Below are 27,856 nucleotides of genomic sequence, written 5' to 3' on the forward strand. Positions count from 1 at the left end.
CAGAAAGGGACAAAAGAACCCTTTTTGTAAAGAATAGGTCCGTTTTACAATTGTGTTTTGTTATATTGTCCACTAACACACAATGAACACCTGTTGTACGGCGAGAGAAGACCAAGATTGGAATTCATGGAAACAAAGCCTCGGTTGACTCTTTTCATCCTTCGACTTGGGTCCAGTCCTACAGGTAAAGAGATTAACAGCATAAATAGCTCAGTAATATCAGCTAAAAATCAGTTCGACAGAGTTCTGTGAACCAATCTGCGTGGCATTACGGCGTTGGTCCTGCAAGGACAGTTTTGCAAGGAGAGGCTGCGAGATGTGTGGAATCATGTGAGTTTGGCTGGAGTTCTGCAAACCAATCTGCGAGGTGTTACGGCGTCGGTCCTGCAAGGGCAATTCTGCAAGGAGTTCGGCGAGAAGAGGCTGCGAGTTCGACGGAGTTCTGAGAACCAGTCTACGAGGTGTTAACGCGTCAGTGTCGCAAGGGCAGTTCTGTGAGGAGTTCAGCGAGGACAGACTGCGAGTTGTGTGGGTTCGACGGAGTTCTGTGAAACTCCCTCGAGCCCACGGTCAAGCATGGAGAGTCACAGGTGTGAGTCTTGCGAGGACAGTACACAGTTTGATACGATTAAAGTGACTCCACCAGTAATTCCAGTAACCTAGAAATACTATGGGTGAGTTACAGTAAAACTATAAGTGTATAAGTGAAAGAAATAATGCAATAGACTTCATTCATAGACTGTTAGGTAGACAACAAAATGGGATTTGCAAGTGAATCTTAAAAGATTGTTTGATAATATAACACTACTGGTTAAAAAGGGCTAAAACTAGCGATTTCTTTTGTTAATAGGTCAGAATACTAGTTTTCTGTTTATATACCTGGAATAAATTCCAAACGATTACTTATTTTGAACTCTGTCTTATGTGTAATCTGTATTTACTTATTTACTATCATTATTTGATGACTATTTGATAACTTGATTGTTAATCTTTGTTGATTACGTCATGTATTTTTCTGTTTTTATGTCATGCTTACTGTTTTGATTATGTTATGTTTTATGTCATATAACTATCGTTTACTACTATTATCCTGACTATTATTGTCACTGTTTTATTATTGTCACTTATTTTTTATTATTATCATTATTGTATTTATCACTTATTGTTATTATTTTTTAATTTGCCAGGTTGTAATTTGTACATTTTAAACCAACAGACTGTAATTATATAAACATTCTAATTGTCTACAACCTCTCAATATCCTGATCGAACCGCGTGGAACCACGCGACAATATATATCTCGATATATAAATGTTCTCAGAATACCAATATAAATAATATTGTCGTATATTGAATATTCAAAATACACTGAAACAGATGACTATAAACACAGTTTTTATTTGCTACCAATAGATTGCTCTCTCAATGGGATTTAATTGAGATGGAGAACTGGACAGGTGAACAGCACACACTCACTTATGAATAAAGCATTTTATAAAATAGGCAATAGTTTTAGTGCTGCACAATGATCAGTTCAATACCACTTCAATATTCAAAAGAATGGCACTATATTTAATTAAAGTTGGGCATGTATTAAATGATGCTGATAAGTTATTTGTGTAATTTTTTTGTCACCAACTGCTGAATCTTATGAAACCATTGATAAAATTGAAATGATGATAACATTTCCACTTGGAATGAAACACAAGTGCGTGCGTGTATTTTTGTGTGGTTATCGGTTCTATTTAAATTGATTTTAAGGTAGATGGAGTTTGGGATTGCGTTCCAATCTTTTTTTGATCACAGGTTTCATAATACGTTACTAGTGGGGTTATACCTTGGGAGATCAGTTTAATATTTTCATCCTCCTCCTTCTGACGCGATTCTTCTCCTCCGGTGAAGTCCTTCGATCCAGCAGGAAAAAGTAACTAGTCTGGGTGAGTCTTGAACCTGGTTGTCTGGTAGAGCAGGAAACTGGTGCGTTAGACCGCACGGCATCGGCGTCCCCCGTTTTTGCTAGTATGAATAAACAAAACTTCTCTAACCCTAATGGAATGCATCAACAACCACTGCCCAGTACTGAAGTCACCATAAGGTATTCAATTGATCCTCTGATATAATGGGCTACATATCTTTGAAGACAACATTGGAAATCGTGTAACCGTCAACTCAAAGTGATATCTCCGAACGATTGATGAAATACCTCCTGAAGTGGTAGAAAACATAAAATCGACCTTGATATGTTTGTTTTCCATAAGATGGGGCGACTGGTCATGCAACTGGGAAATTGTTTACAATGTATGCAAAGTTATGTATGAAATTAAACGATTGTTTTCAGGCCACCTTATTACAGATACGGCGAATTATATTCCTTGGATCGAGGTAGTGAATAACATGTTACAATACCACTTTTTATCTTCACTGTTGTTTTTCTACAGTTGTCTAAAATTTATTTTCCCGAAAATTTTCTGAAAAAACGTCTTTTTTTTATTTTCACACCAATATATAGAAAACGAAAATTACACGCAAGTATTGCTTTATACATTTGACGTAGAAAAAATTTTGACTGTAATAGTGAAATTAAATTTTTTCTAGCATTTTTTCTTGACGATACAATAACACAGCAAATTCATCCCTCCCCCCAAATTATATATCGCTTGGTACATTATGCGTACGCCTACAAGTTATTTTAAATGCCCCGCCAACAAATAACGAATGGTGGGAGTGAGGTAGACGTAATACGCTATCTATTAGTTAAGGTTTGAAGTAATCGGTAAAATGTTCAGCTTAACGGCCAAAAGAATCATTCATATTTAAAGATGACCATCAACCGGTTGTTCGGACGTACTTCGCTATTTCTACTAATTTGTATTCCTCTCGCAGTTCTTTCATACTCGCAGTACAAATATGAATATAAATACGGTAAGTACTAAAACAATCACATTTATTTATTTTTATTAATATTAATGGTAATTAATTATTATTGACATTAAAATAAATGACCTAGTGTAATTATTACATCTATTCAATAATTTACTTTTCATTTTTTTAATTAAAAATAACAAGGTTAAATCTTTAATTATTTCCAATACAAAATGTATTTATAATTACACTTCATTTATTTAATTGTACTAACAAAAAGAACACAGTAGTGAATCTCATTTTACTTGTTCGTTTACCAACTGCCGGTTAGTTTATAATATGCTAGAATAAACAAGAATCATATTTTTTTAAAATTAAGCACCTAAAATCGGAATGATTCGTTACGATTAAAATAGGTAATAAGAAGAGGCATAAAGAAAGCGAGAAAAAAGAATAATATTCAATTTCTTTTTTTCTGTTACCTTAAACAAAAATATACTTATTCGGGTTCGAATCTTGGTTAAAAATGGCAGTTTTTCATACGCTACAAATTTCCACTAACATATTCCCACATACAAGCTTTGAGCTTCCGTAGTGATTTAATTTATCAAGAAAAAGACACTGAAACGGCAAAAAACTCAATTTCCATTCAATCTTTATACTCGTAAATGTTTTAATCCTATCGAAACATAACAGTACATAATGTAAATAATGTTAGGAACCAGTAAGTTTTTATTCCAGGAATAAAAAACATAAACTGTACCCCTCCAATAAGGAAAACCGTGGTAAAATTTTGATTAGAGTAATGCACAACAAAATGTACAACTTTTTTCATAAAAAAAAAAAGAAGTGTTTTTAAATTCACATTAATAATTGAAATAGTATCTGGTTTTTATAATACATTTTTTTCTAATAAAAAATATATTATTTAATATTTTAGTATTATTACAGAATTTTATAAAATAAATTATAAAAGAAAAACATTAAAATAGTTACAAAATAAATATTATTTTAGAAAGCTTAATTACAATTATTTGTACACGTTAAACGGAGATTCAGAGAATTTAGGGTTTTTTAAATCTTTTAATTAGTACTACTTTTAAGCTCACCAAAAAAGTTCCTGAAAATGAAAATCTATTAATTTTATTTTAAAGAGATTGATTAGAAAGCTCTTTTTCGTAAGTTTAAGTATTGTTTTGAGTTACATGAAAACATTTCTGCTATCTGATTTGATAAACGTGTATATATATACACACATACACATACACACCCACCAAGTGTTCATTAGGAATGACAAACCTCTAATAACTTTTCAACCGTTAAACGTAGGAAAAAAAAATTTTGCAAATGTTCCTAACTCAAAACTACTAATTTTCGGTATGAGACCACACAACCCCCAAGTCCCGATAGGTGCAAATACAACAATTTTTAATAGAAATAGTAGGTTGTAATACATAATTTTACAGGGCATTAAAATAAAAAAAAATGGATACAGAAAAACGATTGGATATACAACCTCCCGTCTAAACGTCTAAAATTCTGTATTTAATATTTTTAACAGCTAGTTTCAAAAGTGGCATAGAATACATTCCTATTAGCGATTTCATACCGAAAACCGAAAAATATATCGTTTCGAGGTAGGAGAGTACTTTGTTAAATTTGATTTTTTTCAGAGTTTCACTGTTAAACAGTTATTTAAAAGTTACTGCAGAATACTTTTTAACTAGCCATAAAAAAAAAACATTAAACAACCGCCATTTTCGTTAGGGCTACTGTAGCACAAAGTTTTTTTTTACTTCAAAATTGTTTATCTTCAATTCTCTTTAATAATGTGCAACAAAATCTTACAACAGTATTTTATTTAAAATTCTTGAATTGCCCCCACTTCAAAAAATGGGGGCTGAGAGATGTGATACTCTCACTGAAACAAAATACATCGTTTCGAGGTAGGTGCATTAAATAAGTTTTATTTTTCTACGTTACGGTTAACAAATTCTCAAATAACTGCCGCACATTTGACCATAATCTCTCTTTCGCTCTCTTCTCTCTCTATCTGTGTGTGCGCGCATGTGTGTATACATATGTATCTATATTTTAAAAAGGTTGTACCTTCGAAAAATCTAAACGCACGATTAAATTAAAAATTTTTATTTATTAAACATGCTCTAATAAACAATTCATAGTAATATGACTTGTAGTAATATGACATAGTACTATGACATAGTAATATGAGAGTGTAACGCAAACATGCGTTACACTCTATCACGGAGTTCGTTATAACTTTGTCGGTAAAAGTCAACGAACTACGTTGACTTCGCTTTTACCTAAAAGTAAAATGAAAATGGAGAAAAAATTAAAAATTAAGTATGAAAACATCATATTTCAGTTCAATTAGATTTATAATAAAGGATACTTTCAAAAAATACTTAGAATTTTGTTAGACAACGTTTTTTCCATCTGATAAACCGCGGGACTCGAATACGTCACCTTATTCATTTTTTTACTGTAACTTTACGAATTGCGCCGCTAGATAGCAGTACTTGATAGTACTAGGAAGCGTACAAAAACTGGATATAATAAAATTTAAAAAGAAAATATACTACAGCTTGTTTTAATAGTAAATGCTGTTATGTAAATGAAAGTACTGAAGATGAAACAATTTTTTTAATTCCCATCAGTTCTTTAAAAAAAATAAAATAAAAGTATTAGTTTACAAGAGATTATACTAGTTTTATTAAAAAAGGAAAAATATGTTATGAAGTGAATGAGTATCAACAAAAAAAATTGGCCGTGAAATTCAATTTGTTTGTTCTAGACAGGCAATAAATTTTAATAATAAATCCATAAGATAATAATCAGTAACTCATAAAAAAATAAAAGAATAATCTAACAAAACCCAGTGAAATCCAAGAAAATTATGAAATTGTAAACCGTACGGTTAAGAGTCTCGCAGATATCATTTACGTAATAAATATTTAAATTATTTAGTAAGCCGGCCTCCGTGGCGCGAGTGGTAGCGTTTCGGCCTTTCATTCGGAGGTCCCGGGATTGAATCCCGATTTAGGCATGGCAATGGCATTTTCACACACGCTATACGTAATTCATCTCATCCTCTGAAACAATAGCTAACGGTGGTCCCAGAGGTTAAACAAAAAGATATCACTTCTCCGCTTAAAAAACAAAAATTTCTGTAATATAAATAAAACTGTTTTTAACAAACCGATACTGATATCAAAAAAGATGAAATACTACACATTTCTATTATCAAAAGCTGTTATTAATTTAGAATTTTCTTTAAAAAAAGATACATGTTAAATGTGTGTAATAGATAATAGATATGCAATAATTGATAACAAGCAACGTTTAAGCGTTTCATATAATAAGCAAAAAAAAAGAAAAATTTGTTACAAAACTCTTACCGACCCGATTTCATTTATTAAACAACGAATAATACAAATCACATTTACAGAAATAATATAATTCTTATAATTATTCAATGTTTAATAAATGATATCGGGCCGGTAAAAGTTTTTAACATTTTTTTTTTTTATTATTATATGGAACGCTTAAACGTTGTTTATTATATATTATTTACATCTATTGTTTATTACATATATTTAAGATGCATTTTTTTAAAGAAAATTCTAAATTAATTACAGATTTTTATAATAAAAATATAGTCTTTTTTTCATATCAGTTATCGTTATGTTAAAAACAGTTTTATTTATATTACAGAAATTGTTGTTTTTTAAGCGGAAGAATTATATCTGCAAGACTCTTACCATACGGTTTACAATTTCATTGTAATTTTTTTAAACATTTAATAATGACAACTATTTTTTTATTTATTTATTTTTTTTAAGACACTAACGTAAATCAGAACCGTTCGATTTTTTTTTGCAAACGAATTAATCCGATCGTCCCGAAGGAATTTTACATCTAACTAAAACCGAGAAATGCATTTCTTTATATGTCCGACAGTAATACTACTACTGCTGTTAATAGTACTGTTAACCGTATTGTTAATAGTATCGTATTCCTAACGATTAGCGATGTTACGTCTACTTGAAAAGCAAGTACTAAACTCAAGTCAGTTGAAAACCACCTGGTGAATAATTGTTTGCATTAACATAATTTTTTTTTACATTTTTACATAAAAAAATCAACATACGCACCAAAAGGAAAAAGTAACAGTATTCATATATATATCCTTCATAACTATTGGCGGAATTCTCCAGTAGAAAAATAATAATCGGGATCTTTCTAGATGTCAAATCATACTTTTGAAGAATACAAAATTTAATTTTAATAAGCTGGTACCCAGTTATACACAAAAAAAACCAGAAGAAGAAACAGTTTTCTTTAAATCGATCTAAATTTATATTAAATTATCTCTTCATATTCATTTTCATAATTATTGGATTTATTAAATTATATTTTAATTATTTTCATCATCCTTTCTGAAACCATTTTCCCACTTTTCTTCGAATATAATCAGAAAAACTACCCAAGTAAATATTTAATATATATATTTGTGAAATCTCTCTGAAAAATTTCCATTTCATATTCCAATCGGTAATTTTGGTATTGAAAAAAGAAATATCGTCTACTATGAACTTCTTGTTAAATTTTTATAAAAGTTATCTGTTACTGGCTGATTGAGACGAGTTATTCGATAAACATTTCATGGAAATAAGTACAAGTATCTCGAGATAAAAGGAGTACAAAAAATACACCATCGGAACACCTCTTCCACGAGATATTCAAGCAGAAATAAATATGTAAAATATGTAACATAAAAGGATTATTTTTAAGACGACTAGAACAAAATTTTAACGGTAATATTTTTTAAAATATTTCTTACATCTAACAATAACTTTGAATTAAGAATTTCCCTTATATGCATCTTCTAATGCGAAAAAAGTAGGATAAAAATATGTTTCGGAACAAAGAACAAAAAAACAACAAAATACATAAGCGATTCACAAACTTAACGGCCCTAAGCGCAAAAAGGAAGCGGACAGTTCAGGTAACAAACAAATGAAAGTGTTATTAGGTAACATTCGGAAACAGGTAGCCAGTTCTTAGAAACAAGTTCACAAACAAGGAAACAGTAGTACGACTTCGATTGTTAAGTAAAAATGTATAAAACAGAAAATCGTTCGAATGTGACATTAACGAACAATAATATCGATATACTAAACGAATGAACAGCAATGTCAAAGATCTAATAAAATTATTTTAAACCTCATCCGAAAAACCGGTCTTACAATAAAACATATTTATCGATTAAAATAACGCAAACACACACACATCGTTTTTTCATTAATAGCTAGTTAAGATACGGTCATTTAAAGAGGTGATCTTCTCTTAACAGTATGTTTTTGATTAAAAAAAATTGTCAAGGAAAATGCTACCACATGATATAATTGCGCACAAACTTATACATTTTTCGCAGATTATCCATACATGGTTTTAAAATCATCCTAAATTACAATTTTTCTTACCTCAGCATTTACAGGAAATTATCCTTCTTGACGGATAATGTACAATGCATCCCTGTAACGTATAGGTATGATAATTTCTAGTTTATTAGAAATAACATTTCAACCGTTAAAAAAAAAATTAACAAATGCTCCTACTAAAAAACAATCTTTTTTTCGTATAAGAGTTGCGTATAAGAGTTTTATAAGAGTTGAGTATAAGAGTTGCTGTACTGTACGAACAACCTGCAAATTTATTTATTTTTAATTTATTTTATATCAAAATAGTAAATTTAATAAAATAATTAATAATAATAATAAAACTAACACAAATTAAAAGAATTTAACAAAACTCTCAGCAGAGTATTTGCAATCGTACATTATTTTTACAACGTCAGTATAAACAAATAAAAACACGCAAAATATAAAAGTACCTGCACAGCAAAAACGTAACACTTTTTTGGAGAAACATTATAATAATTTCGAATAGCCATAATTTCTCATCAGACTTAAGTTATTTTTAAGCAGTAAATCCGAACCCATAATGAAACCAATATCCAACCATAATCAAACGTAGTGTTGGGTTGAGACCGAACACTACGTTTGAAAGAATCAAACACAACTAGCGCCACTAGTGAATGCATATGTTACTACTGATTGTTGCTGTCGTTTGTCAGGTGGTTACTTGTCAGTGCAGTATACGTTTTGTTGCAGTGCAGTTGTGTTTGTGTAAAATGCCTTATTCAATCCAGGAGAGGATAGATATAATTGAGGCCCGAGTTCGTTCTGGATCGTTTGAAGCATCGCGTCAAGTACTCGTAGAAAATTTCCGAATGCCTGTATCCCAACGAAGAATGCCATAAACGATTTAGTTAAAACCGGCGTACAACAGGTTCAGTTTCAAATGCAAAACGAAACAGGCAACCTTCCGTTAGGAATCCACAGGTTGTTGCCGATATTGAAAGGAGAATTACTGCCAGTCCGGATGACGCCATTTTCGAAGAATTCTATGCGTAATTAACTGATAATGAAAAAGAATACAGCTTCTTCCAACAAGACGGAGCAACGTGGCACACATCGAACGTTTCAATGAATCGCGTTCATGTAGCTTTCACAAATGAACGAGCCGTCACCAGAGGACGGTTGTCTCACGTTCCCCAGAAAAGTCTACTTGCGATTTTTTCCTTTGGGCTACTTAAAGTAGAGATTTTATGCATCTAATTCCCACAATATTGACAAACTGAAGGTGAACATTCAACTAGAAATCAACGCAATTGACAACAACGTTTTGCGTCAGATGATTCTCAATATGATCAGTCGAGCACAAAAGTGCATCGATCCCCAGGGTAATCATTCTGAACATCTTTTGTAACAATAAGGTACATAAATGAAACATTTTAATTACGTTTTATGTTTTTCTTATTTATTTAATTTATCCGTATCATTCATAAAATTTCATTCCAATATAACCTACCGATTCTGCAGCGGTTACGTTATGAGTTCGGTTTTGATGCTGCTCACTCTGTCTTATTTTCATTATTTTTATATAGTTCATATTTACACAACATCGTAAAGTATTTTTAAGTTAATATTTTATTCTAAGCGTGTGAATGAAAGAAAAATCAAACCTACCCCATATTGCTGTAAATTCAGAACCGATTAGTGTTAAATTATCGCGTAACATGTATATCAACAACAGTTATTACCGGACAGAAGACCTCTCCATCTACCTACCGGCAGTCACCCCGGATCTTACCGAAGATTTCGGCATGAAATTCAAAATTTGTTTTCGAATAATCAAGGAATATAAGTTCACTATCGGAAGAAATGCAAAAGAGGGCGAACAATTACGCCCAGAAAAATAAAATAAAGCGGCCTCCGGACAGCATATACCCATTTCGCTCACAATTCGTCAGATCGGGACATCTTTATTCCGATATGAGTAACACATTACAGATTGAAAATTTGATGTTGACCGAACTAAATATGTACAGCAACAAAAATTTGTTTTTCTCCAATAATTATGGCCACCAGCAAAAAAAATGCATGCCTAAATTATTATTTTTTATTTACTTTAAATTTATATATAGAGTATATATAAGCCAATTTGTGTGTTTTCCAATAAACTTACGAACGTATTGAGATACCTAAATGAAGTTTTACTTAAATATTAGTTTTATGGGATTATATTTATTTAACATATTTTAAGATTTTTACTGGGAACACCTCTTGAAAAAAATGTTACCTCATTTATTCAAATGTATTAATAACCGGTTGATATATATGGCTAAACTGTCAAAGATGATCGTAAAAATTAAGTAATTTGACAAATTTGTGCCTGTTTTCACTTCCTTGACTAATTGAATCTAAATTAATTAATAATAATAACAGAACAGACGGATAGAGAGAAAATGAAACGATATAAGAACATTTGTCCACGTAAACCTTTTCTTTTTTTTTTTTAATTTTAATGTCCTGAATCAGTCCCTCAAGTTTGGCTAACATCTCCTCCCAAACAGGAAATCCAGTATATACATATTGGATAAGGTAATCTTAAAAGGTAAATTTTTACGGAATGAAAAACCCCCGAAGTAGGCTTAGAGAAGGGTATATAATTAAAATTTATACTATGTTTATATTACAAGGTAAGCATTGAATGAAAGAATAAATATAATTTTTCATTACAAAGGAGATGAATGTGAAGCGATTAAAAAAGAGTGTTCGACTTGTTTACTTGATCACTACTCTATAGAAAAGAAACGTGTATAACACTTTTTTTAAATTCTTTAAAGTAATAACCAGCACGAAGATCAATCAGGAAGAAACTGGTATTATGTAATAAGCATGTTGATATATTTAATAACTATAATCAAATACGCGAATTATAAAAAATATGTACATTTAAATTTAACTTTACATAACCTTGCAATCCAAATGAAAAAGATGTATGATGGGTTAAACTAATCATCCTAGCTTAACCACCAGCTATTCACGGACACGTAATTTAAATATTAAAATCGATAGGTCAGCATTTATAAGGTCATACAAGACCGCGTAATAGTGGGTAATACTTATATTAACATTTTCTGGAAGAGATAGGTAAAAAGATTTACTGCACGGTCTCGAATGTTGATCACTGTAATTGCTGTAATATATATATATATATAAATAAATAAATTCGCACACATGCACAATTAAATAAATTTTATAATATAGTTCTCCTGATGATTTAAAAATAAATAAATTATGATATAGAAGTGATTTCTGAAGTGGGTATAAGGGCTTTGACGGGTATTACAAGAAAAGGGCACTAGAAGAATCGATCTTACAGTATGGCGAACAAAGCGGTCGCCTTATATGCCGGGTATGAAGAGGGATCCGTAACGAATGAGATAGTGTCATTTAAAAAAATTAAATTTAATCGTAATTTATGACCTTATTTGTGGTTTCTTCGACATACGTGTATATGTTTAAAATAAAATATTATTAGGCTTATCTACCTTAACATACTTCTTTCTAACAGGCGTAACGAATCCACGTAAACGACTCGACAATGTATCTCCTACAAGTTAAACTGATTCTGACAGTAGGTGACACGAGGGATAATAACTAACATATATTAGGATTTGAACCTCACAACCTTCGACTTCGAAAATCAGCTGTTAACTGATTTGAAACGAGTTAATCACTAGACAGCCCGATGGGCTATTCTAAATAAAAAAAGATAATTATTTACGACTCATTTATTTTGAATGGCATGTACTTTTTTCGTGGCAAATGACATGAGAAAATGAAAACCGGCCCAAAATTCTGTCTGATTTTTCTCCACTTTAGAACTTGAGCTTTCTCTCGTTACGATTCCGACTCTGTCAACTACTATAATGTATCCAGATTTTACCGAACAAAACACAAATTCCATCGGACAAATAGTTACGGGAATAAAAAACTGGAACGGCCACCGATCTGCAATTTGAAAAAGAATAAACGCGAAATTCATTTATTTCGTAAAAAAAAAACGGATTTTCAACATATTTTTATAGGAACTTCTTTCGCTTTAATAATCCCAATCATTTTCTGAAGTTACGCCGTTTACTTGAGTTACATCTTTTTTTTTATCTACAGGAGAGCTCACGCGTGTACGTATTAAATAGAGAATGTAAGTGCTGTTATAATGGATTATCCTTCGAGGAAAAGTATTGAAGAATTAAACATTTTAACGCTTATTAACAAACTTTTTTCAAGAAAATGTTAAAGTTTTACTATACAATTTTGCATGGTAACATAAGTATTATTTTTCTTTGAAAAAAAATCTTTTATAATTTAAGTAACTTAATGATGCCATCAATTTTCTAGTCACACGTTTCGACCGCCTATCACTTCCTAGCTTCATTTAAAAAGTAAATGGAATAGATGCTAGTTAAATTACGCTTAAACGCTATATTATTATTCAAGTACCGTAAAATAAAATTTACTCTGCATCCAGCACAATTAACTGAAGGATCCACCGCAGTAGTGCCGCTTTTCTTGTTCCGAAATTTTTAACATATTGTCGCGTGTTTGCTGCTCGATCAGGATATTGAGAGATTGACTATTCAAAATGTTTATATAATTACAATTTATTAGTTAAAAAACATAAGTAAAACAAGACAAATCAATAATAATGGCAATAGTTAATAATAATAATAGGGAAAATAATAAATAACTCACAATAATATTTAGAATAATGACAATAATGGCAACAGTAAACAATAATAATATTAAATGTAAATAAAAATAAAAATAAAAATAATAATAATAATAATAGTCAACAATAATAATAATAATAAATAGTGATTGCATATAAAACAGAATTTAAAGTAATCCTCAGGATTTATTCACAGTTAGATAAAAAATGAAAAGCATAACTGCTAGTCTTATCACTTTTAACTACTAGTCTTGTATTAACAATAGTACAATAGATAAGACAAGAATAAAGTTCTTTTATTTCAAATACCTTTAATGTTCACAAATAAAACTACCCTAACAGTTTATGAATGAATTTATCTCTTTCACTTACAGTCTTACAGTAACTCATCGAACCATTTCTTGTTTTCATGTACTGCAATTACTTGTGACGTCACCTTAAACGCGTTGAATTCACATCCTCCTCTACCGCAGCACTCTCATCTCGTAGACTGACATCATAACGTCTCGCTTAGAATGATTCGCGGAACCCATTTCAACTGGTCTTCCCCGGAGTATTTATACTCCGATCTTCTTTACCTGCAGGAGCAGACCCCAGTTGAGCGTGAGAACGATCGACCGATCCCTTTCATTCCCATGCATTCCTACCCTGGTCCGGTCATTCTTCTCACATAGCATTTGTTTAGGTGTGTCAGTGGGCAGTATTACAAAAGACGATTGTTAAACAGACCTGTTACCTTTACTAAAAGGGTTCCTTCCAACCCCTTTCTGGATTCCTCCCATTATTATATTTTCTAAATTTTACTTCATAATTGGTAGGAATCCATTACTCAGGTCCGCTATACCGGTCTTGTTACAATATATACGCGTACGCTCATCGGAACAAAGAGTAACATTATTCGATCAACCAACGATCCTGTTTCGTCTCGATCTTTTACGATTACCTTCCTTTGTAAAGTAAATATGAACGAACACATTTTCTGGTATTTACGAAAAGGTTCGATAAGGTTTTACCCGTTAGGCGGAGCGATACCCATGTAACGATTTCCCATAATTTTTTCCATTTAAAACCAGTGATCGCTTATAGAGAAGGTGAAGTGGAGGTATGATGGAGGGAAAGTTACTCCACCGACTTATCGCTGCCGCGAACTGAATTTATGGTCTCTCCTCCGCAACTGACACATCGAACGTCTCAACAGTAAAAAATAGTTAAGTAGTTTTAACGTTTTAAATTGTTAAATCTATCGTATATTACTCCATCCTAGGCCCTAACGGTGCACATCCTTGTCCACGGCCGCCACACTAGTCGAGTTCAAATGTTTTGCCCCCAGACAATGGAGATGTGCCGCCTCGAGCGGCAAAAAGAACTACTCGTGTCCATTTTTAATCCAGCGAGAAAGACGGTTCTTTTAAACAGTTGTCTCATTGTAGAAGGTTTTAGCATGTTTCTCTTGTTCGACGCGCGACAGGAAACGGATAACAAGAAGTATAAAATTTTAATTCAATTTTACAGCTCGAAAGAGTTATGGAACTCAAAATTACTAATTATCACAAGAGATAGCTACGCGAAGACGCCGAGGGTAACGGAAAAGATACTGTAAATTTGTGTAGCAAGAATTTTAAATGTTGTAGTTAATCTTTCTTATATGGAAATAGCTTTACCAAAAACTTGTATTCATTTTCTTTACATCGGTTTCAATCTATGAGTATAACGTAGCAGAGTTGTTTCTCATTGATCGGCTAAAATTTCTTATTATGTTTTCAATCGATTCAAATGTTACGTCTTTTAACAATCAAAGTTGATTTTCATAAACTATTACATCAATTTTATCAGAAATAAATTCTCTACGAGTTTTGATAATAAAGTTAACGCATATATTAGTCATTTAACAAAGTAACTGTTTTTCAAACCTAAAAAACGTGTTTTTCATCACCGAATTTTTTTGTTTACGTTGGATATCATTCATTAGATATTAGAGGTACAGGTCTGAAACCTGTTTTATTTGATTTTTCAGGTCAAAACACACTATAAACCGTTAAGTTTATCCTTTATATAACACCTTAAAAATATCAGTATGACCTCATTTCATCGGGGAACTGAAAACCGGGCGAAGTTTTTCGCCAGACGTAACTCGATAACAAAGCGTTTCGAACATATGCTATTATGAACGTCTGTTGCTTATTTCAAGCTCGAGAATCGGTTTCTCAATTATTACACTTTCCTCCTGAATCACTCTGTTTATATTTTGCTACAAAACTAATCGTCTTAGGTAAACCGACAATCATTCACAAAAATACCAAAACCAGCCCCAAAATTACGAAGTATTCGCGATACTTCTATTAACGAAAGCGAGGAGAGAAGTGAATTCCCGTAATCTTATTTTTGATGAACTGAACGTCCTCCTATCAGACATCAGCATGCCGTATACACTGAAAGCAAGTGATAATCCCCCCTAAAAGTCGTACCTTCACTCAAATCATCACCGAGGTCCGCCGCATAGTGAACATAATTAATTTTTCTTATAATAAATCAGTACCTTTAATATCGCGATGATTTATACGCGTCAAAGCCGTAATAAAGACTAAGACAGTTAATATAAAAAAAACAAAAATTTTTTTCCCGAAAAAAATCAACCATAATACAAAGTAATTATAGTCTATATCACAAGTCAGTAGAGTACAATTCTTCGAAGTCGGATAAAAATAAACTGGGAACAATAAAGTTGACAATGTACAGTTATATTTATTTATTTGTAAACAACAAACAAATGAAGGTAATAATCAACAAAATTAAATGATACGTCTTCAGTAAACAAAAAATTGAAAAATTACGAGTATTTTATCTCATTTACATTTATCATAGGAAGACTAAACCTATTTCAAGGAAATCAACGTAGTTATATTACCTGGAAATGATCCATCGTATGTAGTTAAGTTAATGTTCATACCGGCCCACGCTCTTTATAATAAATAACAATCATCAAAATCTCATTTAGAAAAAAGAAGAGTACAATAAAAAAATAATTTTTAAGAAATTATTTTTTATACCGAATTATGAACACTGCACATTTTTACATCGACTATAATAAAATAATTTAACTAAACGTTGATAAGATCATGCTGAACCCTCACAACATTAAATAAAATATAAATAAATAAACAAAGATTTAGTTATTTTCTTCATATGATAAAACTAAAAGCCGTAATATTACTTCCATAATTATATAATTTAAATTCTTGAATATTATCGGCCATTATTTCATAACCCTTCAATAGAGTCCAAATTATTAATATCTTTTTTAAACTACTTTATTTTAATGTATAAATAAACAATAAGAAATATTCTATACATATTATGTCTACATACAGCAAACTTCGCTTATTTTTTGGAATTAAAAAAATTTATTTCTAAATTAATAAAATGCATATTAAAATAAAGAAAAAAACGAAATCATCCATCGTAACCGATTGTGGAAGATTGAACTATAGCTAAAAATAACGATGTAAAAATATTATCGGCGGTTTCCAGGGAAACCGGATATCACTTAATGACGGCTATAGAGAGCCATCATTATCTTGGAAGTGTAGTTGAAGTACACCTCCGATGTTGTGTTTTTCATTTTTAATATTGCAATGAAAAAAAAATTATAAAAAAAAAATAAGAAAACGATCTGACACAAACGTCAGGCTAAAAGGTGGAGTAAAATCTGAAAAATATCTTTACTTCCTATAATAGCATAGCTTATAAGGCAAGACTGAAAGTGATTGTGACATCAACAGTGGACGAATAACTACGGGTTTTTTTGGGTTTTTTTTTATAGCTAATTTTAAACACACTTATTATCCGCCTGCTTGGAAGAAAACGTTTTGCATGAAGGAAGGAGCGACAAATAATCGCGCGGGATTGAAATCTATCACCGAAATTAATGCATAGCCTTCCACGCGTTGTGTGCCATCTTACGCGAAAGAATCGACGTGTAAGAACAATTACGTGTTATCTGGCTGTAACACTTTTTATGTGAAACATACAGTTTTATAATAGTACTTTGGCTGCAATTTATTTGGGTTATAAGTACTACGTTATGGATTCAATTCAAATAAGAAATGTTACACCCGCCGTTACTTTAGCAAGCCTTTGTGAAGTAACGGAAAAAAGACAACCGCCCAGGTTTCCGATCAAAAAATACAGACAACGATTTGGCCACCTCCTTTCGTCGTGAAAATCATTCGTATGACTTCAAAAATTATTTAAGAAAAGGCGGTTTACCTTTTAACTTCTTACTTGGTGGAATCAAACACAAAATAGAGAAAAAAGCACGATAATGATAATCATTAACGCAAAGGGCAATTTTATAATCACTTAGGGGTTTATGGCCGTTTGACAACCTTTAAGGACCGTCACAGAATAGATCCGCAACACATTCAATTATACGCGATTGTTTACACGACAGATCAAATGCAATTCTTTTTTCTCCATTATATTATACACACTAATTACGTACGTTGTTTCTCACGCGATAGTGCATAATCTTATCTAAAGCACAAGAAAGAACGTGCATGACATACTTATAAATCCAATACATTAACAGGTGTAGAGTTAGCGAAGGTAACTTCCTCTTTACCATATTACATCCCTCAAAATTTTCTATACTGATAGCAAGAGCCGATCAAAACAGAAAATCCTATGAAAAATCGTTACACATGTGACGTTCTGCCTAAACATATTTGGGAAAAATGTTTTTTTTTTTAATTCGGAAAAGCAGTTATCATTGGCGTTATAAAGAGACGAAGAGCCAAAAGCATGAGTTAAAATAGCAGAACCTTACAATTATTAGTACAAAAGCATTACTTTCCTAAATCTTAAAAATTTTGGATTATAAAACAACAAAAAAAAAAACTGAAAAGGGTTGTATAACATTATCGGCTTCGCCTTTGACGGATTTTTATTTTAAATAAGCCGTGAAGTTTTTAAATAATAATTATTAGTTTTATCGTTTAAAATCGATAGTGATACGCGAAGAATGTGACAAACTTTAAGGATATGTTCTAGTGGTGAAAATAAAGAACAAACTTCAAATAAAATATATATGGAAACGCTTCATTGGCGAAACTTTCGGCTGGCAAAAGATTTTGCCTTGATCTCTGCGCCTTCGGTAAAATTAAGACTGACTGTAATCCTAGGAAACCAAACTTAATTATGAAATCTGACCCAAAAAAAATACCTCCCACAACTTAATATTTTGGAGATATCGAGAGTAAAAGACAAAAGATTGGGTTCGAAAAACATACTATTCTATATTTGGCATAATATATCATTGTTAAATAAACATAAAAACATTATACAAACAAAACTTGTAAAAATTTGATTCTGAGTAAAATGAAAATGAATTAAGTCCACAGAAACCAAATACAAACGTAATAATTTCGAAGTTTATCACAAACAAAACATATCAAAATGTGGTCAGTCATGTTCAGTTTACTTGTTTAAAAAAGTCGCATTTAAGTGTTATCTAACTGGTAGATAAATGTATGGAGTTGCCCCATCGTGCTAGAAAATCATCTTTTTGTTAGCAAAGAAACATCTTCCTATACTTGTGGAAAATTATTCAGCAAAAAATTTAACTAAGAAGCACCCGAAACATTCTCACAGGAACAAATGGTCCCAATATTTTTTTGTCTGTAATACCACATCAAACGTTTACGTGGAATCTTTATCGGTATCTAGTTTCGACGGTGCCGTATGGTTGTTCCTGACTCCATGTATGATTGGTTTTTTAAAATAAACATTCCATTTCGAGTGAACGTACTTCATCTCGAAAAACAAAATAGCATATAAGTTCTTCTTACGTTTGTACTTAGTTTTTGTGAATATACATAACTACATTATGCATAACGTTTTACTCAGAATCAAATTCTGTACAAGTTTTATTTTTATAACGTTACCCATTTAAAGAAGTTATTTAACGCCCAGCATAAAATAAGTGTGTTCTTCGACCCCAATCTTTTGTCTCCTACTCCAGATTTCTTGAAAACTACTTAACATTAAGTAGTGTGTCCTATTCTTTAGGTCAGATTTCACATAAAACCGCTAAATTTACCCCTTAATTTGGGTGCCGAGAATTATAACCGTGCTTAATTTTACCAAAAGCGCAGAAATCAAGGTGAAATTTTTCGCCGCCGACACTCGCTTCCGAAGCGTTTCCGAACCTAGTTTGTATGAACTTTGTTCTTTATTTTTACCAATAGAACATGTTCTGAAAGTATGTAACATTTTTCGTGAATCATCTATATTTTAACCAATTTCAATAAGGAAGGAGGTTTTCCATTCATTACAATCTGAGCAATTTGTTTTTCTCTTTTATGTACTGTACGTATGATTAGATTTTCTCTTTTCCCGGTCTATCTATTTCGATGAGTTTTTTTTTATTATAAGTAAATTCCAAGTAAGTAAATTTTATTTTAAGTAAGTGTTTTCCATATAACTAGAGCGTAACATTTTTAAACCAAAATTTACATCGCATAAATGAATCGTCATTATTACTGAATTGTTAAAGCAGAATGATATATAGACCGTTGTACATATAAGTACATTTGCAGAAAAATCAGTAAAATTAATTGTAAAACGTAAGATAAAAATTATAAAACTTTTCCGCATTCCAAAGAGCCTTAACTCAGTCTCTTTACGTCTAATTTCTATTAAAACGTAGGTTTCTGACATCTGCGTTTTTTGCAAACGGAATTTTTCAAACGAGTAGCATTTTTGTGTTAGCCTGTGCATCACTTTAAATAACAATAAAAATATATAACATCATAAAACTGTCTTCACACAAAACCTGTCAAATAATATAAAAAAATATAAAAAAAATACTTTTTCAATTTTTTTGAAGTCTTTATCCGATCAAATGGTATCACTAGTTGCGCCATCTTCTGATATTATAAATCTAAAAAAGTGTATTCTTTAAAGGGGTAATTTTTTTATATAGGTTTATGTTTTAATTACTTTTGTTTTATCTAGTTTTAGGAGTTTCGTGTTTATTCAAACTCAAATTACAACAATAACAATTCGTAAAATACGATTTATTTAATCTTATCTCTAATAGACAACACTCTGATGATGAAATTATTAAGGGGCGATCGGTGCGAACTTTGCTCCTCCGACTTGTTTCATCTGTACCACTCTGGACATATGAACGTCGCTCAACGGTCTCGTAAAACAGAAGATAATGAATTAAAACTAGTTGGATGGGTTTTTTTTTCATTTCTCTATATAACCTATAATTTAAATATTTCTATATTCCAGAGAACTTTAGCTCACCCTCGATATGACCCTGCATTCCTTTTTTATTTTTTGAAAAACATATGTTTTCCGTTTTTGCCTTTCATACGAACGTAATTTCCATATTTTGATGTTATTTATGGGTCTTCACATATTTTTTTTACAAAAATGAAACAAAATAATACTATTTTAATAAAGTAATATAAACTACTTTAAGAAGAAAACTACTCTAAAGGGATATAAAAATATTTTTTCAAAATATTAAAAACTGTTTTACGATTCTAGATGAACATCTAGGGTCCACGGAATATCCATTCCGTAGAATATATACCAGATCCTCGCCGGGAAACCGAATATTTCATAAATTTCAGTAACTTCTTATTAGATATATAGTATAAAAATAGTCGTATTAACATTATTAGATGTACCGCATATAAAATTAACGAAAAGATAACCGAGAATTCCAACCGGTGTCATTTAAAAAATAAATCATACGTTCATGAAAAAGGAAATTTAAAATTATAAAAAATTCATTACAATTTTATTTCAACCTATTACTGATTTGTTATTTACACAAAACTAAGAAAATCCGACGCGATAATGCACCATTTTACCGTTGTAGATCTACTTTCAAAAATTTTTTTTATGTGTATGAAATCAATTAACTGATAAAAATTGAATAAAAACAACAAAGTAAAGTCAATGTTTTCTATTATTGAATAATTCGTAATACAGTCACAACGAAAATAATTTATTTTTCATTATTTTAAACAGAATTACGTGAATAAATAAAAATGAAAACCGGTTGGATCTTAAAAACCATAAATGTCGGTGCATAGAATATGTTCAAATTAAAAATCACAGTATTCCGTAATAAAAAAAAACTTGAGATAATGTTAACAAAATATGGTAAACAAAAACACAATTCAATCAAGAAATTGGCAACGAACCAAATTATACTATAATATGAGTTTGGTAACTAACAAAGAAAATTAATCGATAAACAAAAATTTCTTTTTACAGAAAATATCTAGCAAGTTATATTTTAATCGGTTATTAAGTCAAAATCATTATGAGACAAACAAATATTTTAATAATTATAAAACGATTACTTATAAAGATGTATTCGTTAATTTTTAGATATATCTATTATCTACTAATAATATAATTTTTTTATATTTCTTTCCATTACTTGACAGTATAAAATATAAGTACACATTTATGACCACTCGCGCATACACACACAATCGTATAAAATCAAAGAATTCTATAGAACAGGTTAAAATTGTTTAAGCCCATAAAACTATTCATGTCAATATGGTAGCACTTCTGTCTTTCAAACGGAAATTTCTGGGTTCAATTTCTAGTCGGGTTTGGAATTTTTACATACGTTTCAAAAACCGTTCTCCCTATCGACCGGGTCAAAATATCTGTTGTGTCACTTAAAGAATTAATTTTTTTGGACTGAAACAGATTTTAAATAGTTCACTTTTGAATACTGTATTTTTCCACTTGATATGATCTTTCAGGACTTCAAACGTTAGTTGGATATCAAGTAATATAGTACAATTACTTATAAAATAAAATTAACCTGGCATCTGTTCGATTTTAATTCTCTGAAATATAAGACTATATCTAATACTGAATTATTCAGTATCGGTAAATTATCAGTTTGCCACAGATATAATAAGTAAATTAAGACGTAAATTAAATAAATAAATTTTGTCGAGGCTTAAATTAAAGTTCGAAGCCGCTTACATATAGGCTTAATAGAGCGATTCGCTGAGGTTTTATCGGTCGGTGTATACAGGATCAAGTGTCATACCGACCTTCATTACACTAACGTTGTGACTTCAGTAAATCATAACTTACAGAAGCCATAAATGGCATTCGCGATTCTGGTAAAACATATCCGATTTCTTTTTTTTAAATATACATTATTTCCTTCATTCAACTATAGAAAAATAAGATAAAATCTCAGGATGGTTTCAACAATAATTATTTTGAATACTTCATTCGTTTTATTATTTTCAATTTCCGTACAGTTACGTTCATAACATAAAATATTACAATTACGGATTGCGACTTGCCTTTATAAATTATCTTCCCACGCTACTTAAACACGGTTCAAATTATCAAACAGTTATCGAAGTTCTACTACGCGCCCGAGTGACAAAGGCAATTAACCTTTCTTAACAGAAGACAGAAGTTCAAGGTCCGGCCAGACCGGTTACGTTTTAGCATTAATTTCTCTTCAAAAACGTACCCTGACTGCTATTCTCTAACTATATTTTAATTAAAATCACATTCTTGCTTGGCAATCCGACGACATAACGAGCAGAGATATATTCATTAAAGTCCAATTACACATATACAGGGCATATTCAACTCATGTGGACGCAATTTACACTATATTGGAAGGTAAGTGTGCGGCTTCCGAAAAAAAATTGCTCGTATCGTTTTTTTACGTCTTTACCTTCACAATTTACATCTCTACTGAAAATTCTGTAATAAAATGTTTTAATAATAAGAAAATCGAAAACAAAACATAAGGTGGGGTTTGCACCCTGCATGAAAAAACGCAAAACTGAAGGACAGTATGTTATTTAATTATTTGATCTACTATGCAAGAAAGTTGTAGTAATATTTTCATATGTTAAAATATTCTTTCAACGTAATGTCGGGAGCACAGAGAGGAGTGATTACAATTTCTATTAAATTTTCGTCGTTCATTTTGCCTTTATATATAAATTAAAGTATTTTATGAATAAAGTTATGACTTCATAATATTACAAACGTATAAAAATTATACAACAACCGACTTACGAGTTGTGCGACTTGAGTTTGTATACACAAAGTTCCGTTAACGATTACGAGTGTCGGAGCAAAAAATATCGCAGCCGCCGATACTCTACCGGGCGTTGGTCGTGCATTTTCCAACCCTGACGTCACGCGGTAGTAATAATTATTGTGAAACATAAAAACACGCTTGTAATATTGGTTCCGCAGTCGTCCAATGACTGAACTGCCAATGCCCGGTTCATGAATAAATAAAGCCTTACACAAACGAGCGATGCAGCTGCCTGCGGGCCGAACCAACAAAGCTACTTACATTAGATATTTATTTATCGTCAGATAATAATCGTTTAGGTACACACAGCATATAATCACGAAGTAGAGACATTACATTAGTAAAATTTACGTGGCTAATTGCTCCAGTAAAATTTCCATTAATGATGCCCGTAAAAACGAAATTCTAACTGTTTTATTACGTGACAAATTCTCATGGGATTATCATAATAATTTCGTTTTCAACAAAATCAAATCGTACTATTTTACTTCGAGGCGGCTCAAAAAAACGGTAAAGTCATACATCAGTGTATATTTATAAATATACAGTCGGCAAAAAAAGTAGCCGCTGGTTGTTTAAAAAACAAAAGCTGCTTTTACCAAATCGGGCAACACAACTGTTTTATATGTAACTCGATACAACACATCTACATACGAGAAAACCCTAATTTTGCCTCCATTACTATTTTTAATAAATTACTCAACTATTTAAAATACCTAATACCCATCCATATAAAATAAACCTGAAAGATTTTCTTTTACGGAAACACTATTACTTTGTTGATGTAATTTTTAAAAATTGAATTTTCTCTGTTCAACGCCTATATAAATATTTGCTCAAATAATTTTTTTAACACTTTCTTAATTGTATCTATTTTGTAATTAATTTATAATATATATCATCTTTATATTGCTTATATTCTTTATATTAATATTATTTTTGTTTATTTATATTTTAAATTGTCTATATAGACTTTTTATCTATTTTTTTCTTTTTTTATAATTAATTACGGTATTTTTTAATATTGCTCTGAAAAAGGTTTTACCATGGTTTCCCTTGATTCATCCATCCATCCATTTTTGATTAGTTCCTACCTACCAATTCCTACAATTATATGCGATCTTTATAATTTATTATTATCTATAATCAGAAAAGAAGCTCTATTTACTGTGGATATTTCGAAATATAAAAACTGTCTTCTCCTCTCAATTGTAATATTGTTTAGTGTTGATTTGAATGATGTACTACAAATCCGGATATCATCTTTGAAAAGGTAATCTCGTTTGCGAATTTACTAAACAGTATTCACGATCCAAGAAAGGAAAATCAAAAAAAGGTTTCAAAACTTATCATTAATGAATCTAGTCAAAAATTATTATTCAGTCAACAACTTTGAAGTAATTTAATCAAGACTCACTAAATAATTAACTGACAAATTAGCACGTACGTCATATTAAGCAGGGTAATTAATTTTAATATTTCCGAAGTGTTGTGTTCAGTTACAAGAAAATAGTTCTGTTGTCTGATTTGGTAGAAAAATGGATTTATTTATTTATTACTTTTTTTTTTAGAACAAGCAGCTACTACTTTTAGCAAAGATTGCACATCCATAAACAAAAACACAAGGATAAGTTAACATTTAAATTTTTCTAAATATCTGTTTACATATTTCATACTTGCGGATGCCAAAAAAAAACGATCTGACAGCCTATTTTTGTGTTTTGAAAACTCATTCTGGGTTTGGAGGGAGACTGAAGAAATGATATGGTTCAGACAAGAATATATATAAGCATAATAAATATTTTACAATAATGACATACTCAGCAGTCTATGATGCTTCATAATCAAAACAATATGATTTAAATTTGCAGCTAACCAAATCCAATTTAGTTATCCCATGAAAATTTGTCATCCAACAAAACACCCACAAATTTTGTTTTATGGACAACATAAATATTATCACTATTATTAAAGGGAAATTCATCCCCATCTACCAGAAAAGTACAATGGTTTTACCGACTTTAAAATTGGACGGTTACAATAACCCACCCAGTAAATAATCTTTTTAACTGTTATTGTACAATTTTCAATTCCTTCTAAACAATTATCTTCAGATATAAAGTTATTAACGATTCAAGATTTTGAGAGCGGATAATTAATAAAAAATAAGTAGGGCGAGGAACCAAGAACAGTGGAAGGACTTACTATTTATATGTATACTCTTATTTAAACGAGAAATTTCATCTGACAGTTTGCTTCAGTAAGGCATGACTTTAACCGACTGTAAGAAGTTCATCTGATAACATAGCTAGAAATAATGTGCTGAATTTTTATCTCAAGTTATTTTTCAAATTACAGTATTTCACAGGTATTTTCCAGTCGACCGGTCGGTCTAGGTAAATTAATATATTTATAAATTATATTACATCAGTGATAATTATATTTACAATTGATAGAGTAAAAGGTAATTCTGATACGAGAGCAGTTACCTATAAAACAATAAATGAAAAGAGCCAGAGTGATAATCTCAAACTAAAATGAATCGGTGGAGCGGTTAAATAATTACCAAACAGTAATAATATTTTTTCTTCTTACAGATAACCCTGAACACTTTCATGGGAGAAACAGAAGAGCACTGCCGGTAACCACAAAACCAACAGTAAGTAAAACAAAAAATTATGTACTTGGATAAATAGAAAGGTATTTTACAACTCAAATACAGTAATACCAATCACTACAAGAGTTATTTATCTTTGAACCATACTATCGGGTAACTGATAACAATTACTTTATGGTAACTGTTATTATAGGTAGCAAAATAATTTTGTCGTACTCAGAATATTACATCAGTCGTCATTAGGTAGATCATCAGTGTTTCAAAGGAAGGTAGAAACTGATCTATTACCTCATACCTGATTGATACAGCGTACACTTTGTACAACAGTTAAGGTAACTGGTGGCAGTGACGGTAACTGATGAGAATCACAACGAGTCGAATCGTGATAAATTATACAACACAAATTTACAAAACAAGAATTAATTAATATGTAAAAAATTCTTAATTTTTTAATAGAGAACATATGTAATAGTGTAAAATATTTAAATTTAAAATGTAATTATAGATGATTACAGGCTCTGTGAAATACAGAAGACATTTTATCTGTAGTGCATCCCAAATCATATGAATGATATCCACATGTATGATAACGAAACATTTACGTTTGTGTTTAATATAAACCCACAGAATAGAGAGTATTAAGACAGGTGATCTTGGTAGCCGAACTTTTCTTCCAAGAATAATGTTATAACACGAATGAAGCAATAGGTATACAAAAAATGAAGGTATACCAGTGGATCGCTTCAAAAAATAAATTATTTCTTCATGAAGCCTGAAATCATGCTATTGGACAGAATAAAGCGTATCTGAGTAATCTGTTACAATCTGAGTAAGACATCGGTTGCAATCGGTTCAATAAAAATAAAGGATTATATATTTTAAAAAACATAAAGCAAATTAGATTCCGATGAATCTCTTACACGTGCAAATATCTCAAGTGGGGCTTTTGTAACCAATAACCTAATTACAGGAAATTACCTTATCGATCACATGTAAAGAAGCGTTGACTCAAAACACAATTTACAAAGGAAAGTTCCATCAATCACCATCATATTGTCAATCAATCATCTCAGTAGAATATTCATGGTCATAATCACTCAAAGCTTGCATCATCAGTTCTAAGTACAGAAATTTCTTCAGAATCTTCCAATGTATAATCTCAAATTTAATCACAATTCTTAGAATGATGAAAACATATACATCAGTCCTTTCTGTTCAATCACATCAGGCATCTTGTCTGCAACAGAATTATTTTCAAGAAAATTATTACATCGTGCAAATAATTATTGAAGCAGTTCTTTTTAAAAAACTGGTTCTGAATTTCCTCTACATGGAGGTGACTATTTGCCAGTCAGAAAAACAACAAACAGTAAACACATCTGTATTTGTATACAAATCATGATAATTAGAGTTAAATGTAAATTTAATTATTTATATATCATCAACTGGATGCATCCTGAGCTAACAGCTAGGCAATATTAAAACTTAAATATTTATTGCTTTCAGCAATAAATATTTGACTTCCTTAAGATTCAAACATAGTCTTTAATAACTAATTTAAAAGCATGATAAATGTATAAGACTAGTATGACATGATCTCATAATAATAAAGTAATAATTATGCAAAACTTGAATGCAACTGGTGAGGCCAGTGAGGCTTGAACGCAACCAGCAAACTACGAATAATCACAATCATTATCTACTTACTATATCTAAAATCAATCAGCGATTAGCTTCAGTATCACAATGTATGCAATACAAGAGTAAGCCAATTTTAACTGTACCAAGTGGAGAAAAGATGCGATAGTAGCAACTGCTTACTACTTTGCTTGAAAAAAATATAATTTTTTAACAAGACTGCTAAATAGTTCATATGAATTATGAGTAAATAAAGAACAAAGGAAGAAAGAATGAGAGTGCAAGAGATTGTGAATAATTACAATCTGGTACTTCCCTCTTTTTGAACATTTGTGTAAAAGATTTTGATTATATATTTCATTTTATTATTTTTACATCTAGGACTAAAAAATGCAAAATAAAACCTGGTTATTACTATTCAGTACAAAACAAACAAAAAAATAAAT

General features: G+C 30.8%; 1 protein-coding gene and 1 long non-coding RNA gene across 2 annotated transcripts in view; one reads left to right on the forward strand and one right to left on the reverse strand.

Moving 5' to 3' along the window:
- Positions 1–27,002, reverse strand: part of LOC142325444 (uncharacterized) — a 110,892-nt gene extending 83,890 nt beyond the window's left edge. Inside the window, exon 1 of the long non-coding RNA XR_012756545.1 lies at positions 26,751–27,002. This is a non-coding gene — a long non-coding RNA (uncharacterized LOC142325444). The remainder of the gene's footprint in view (positions 1–26,750) is intronic.
- LOC142325443 (clotting factor G beta subunit-like) overlaps positions 2,766–27,856 on the forward strand; it is a 48,643-nt gene continuing 23,552 nt past the window's right edge. Inside the window, exons 1-2 of the mRNA XM_075367217.1 lie at positions 2,766–2,922; positions 25,753–25,814. Of these exons, the coding sequence (XP_075223332.1) occupies positions 2,820–2,922; positions 25,753–25,814 (165 nt within the window). The 5' untranslated portion in view covers positions 2,766–2,819. The remainder of the gene's footprint in view (positions 2,923–25,752; positions 25,815–27,856) is intronic.

This window comes from Lycorma delicatula, chromosome 5, assembly GCF_047948215.1.
Source record: "Lycorma delicatula isolate Av1 chromosome 5, ASM4794821v1, whole genome shotgun sequence".
In the NCBI taxonomy this organism is placed as follows: Eukaryota; Metazoa; Arthropoda; class Insecta; order Hemiptera; family Fulgoridae; genus Lycorma; species Lycorma delicatula.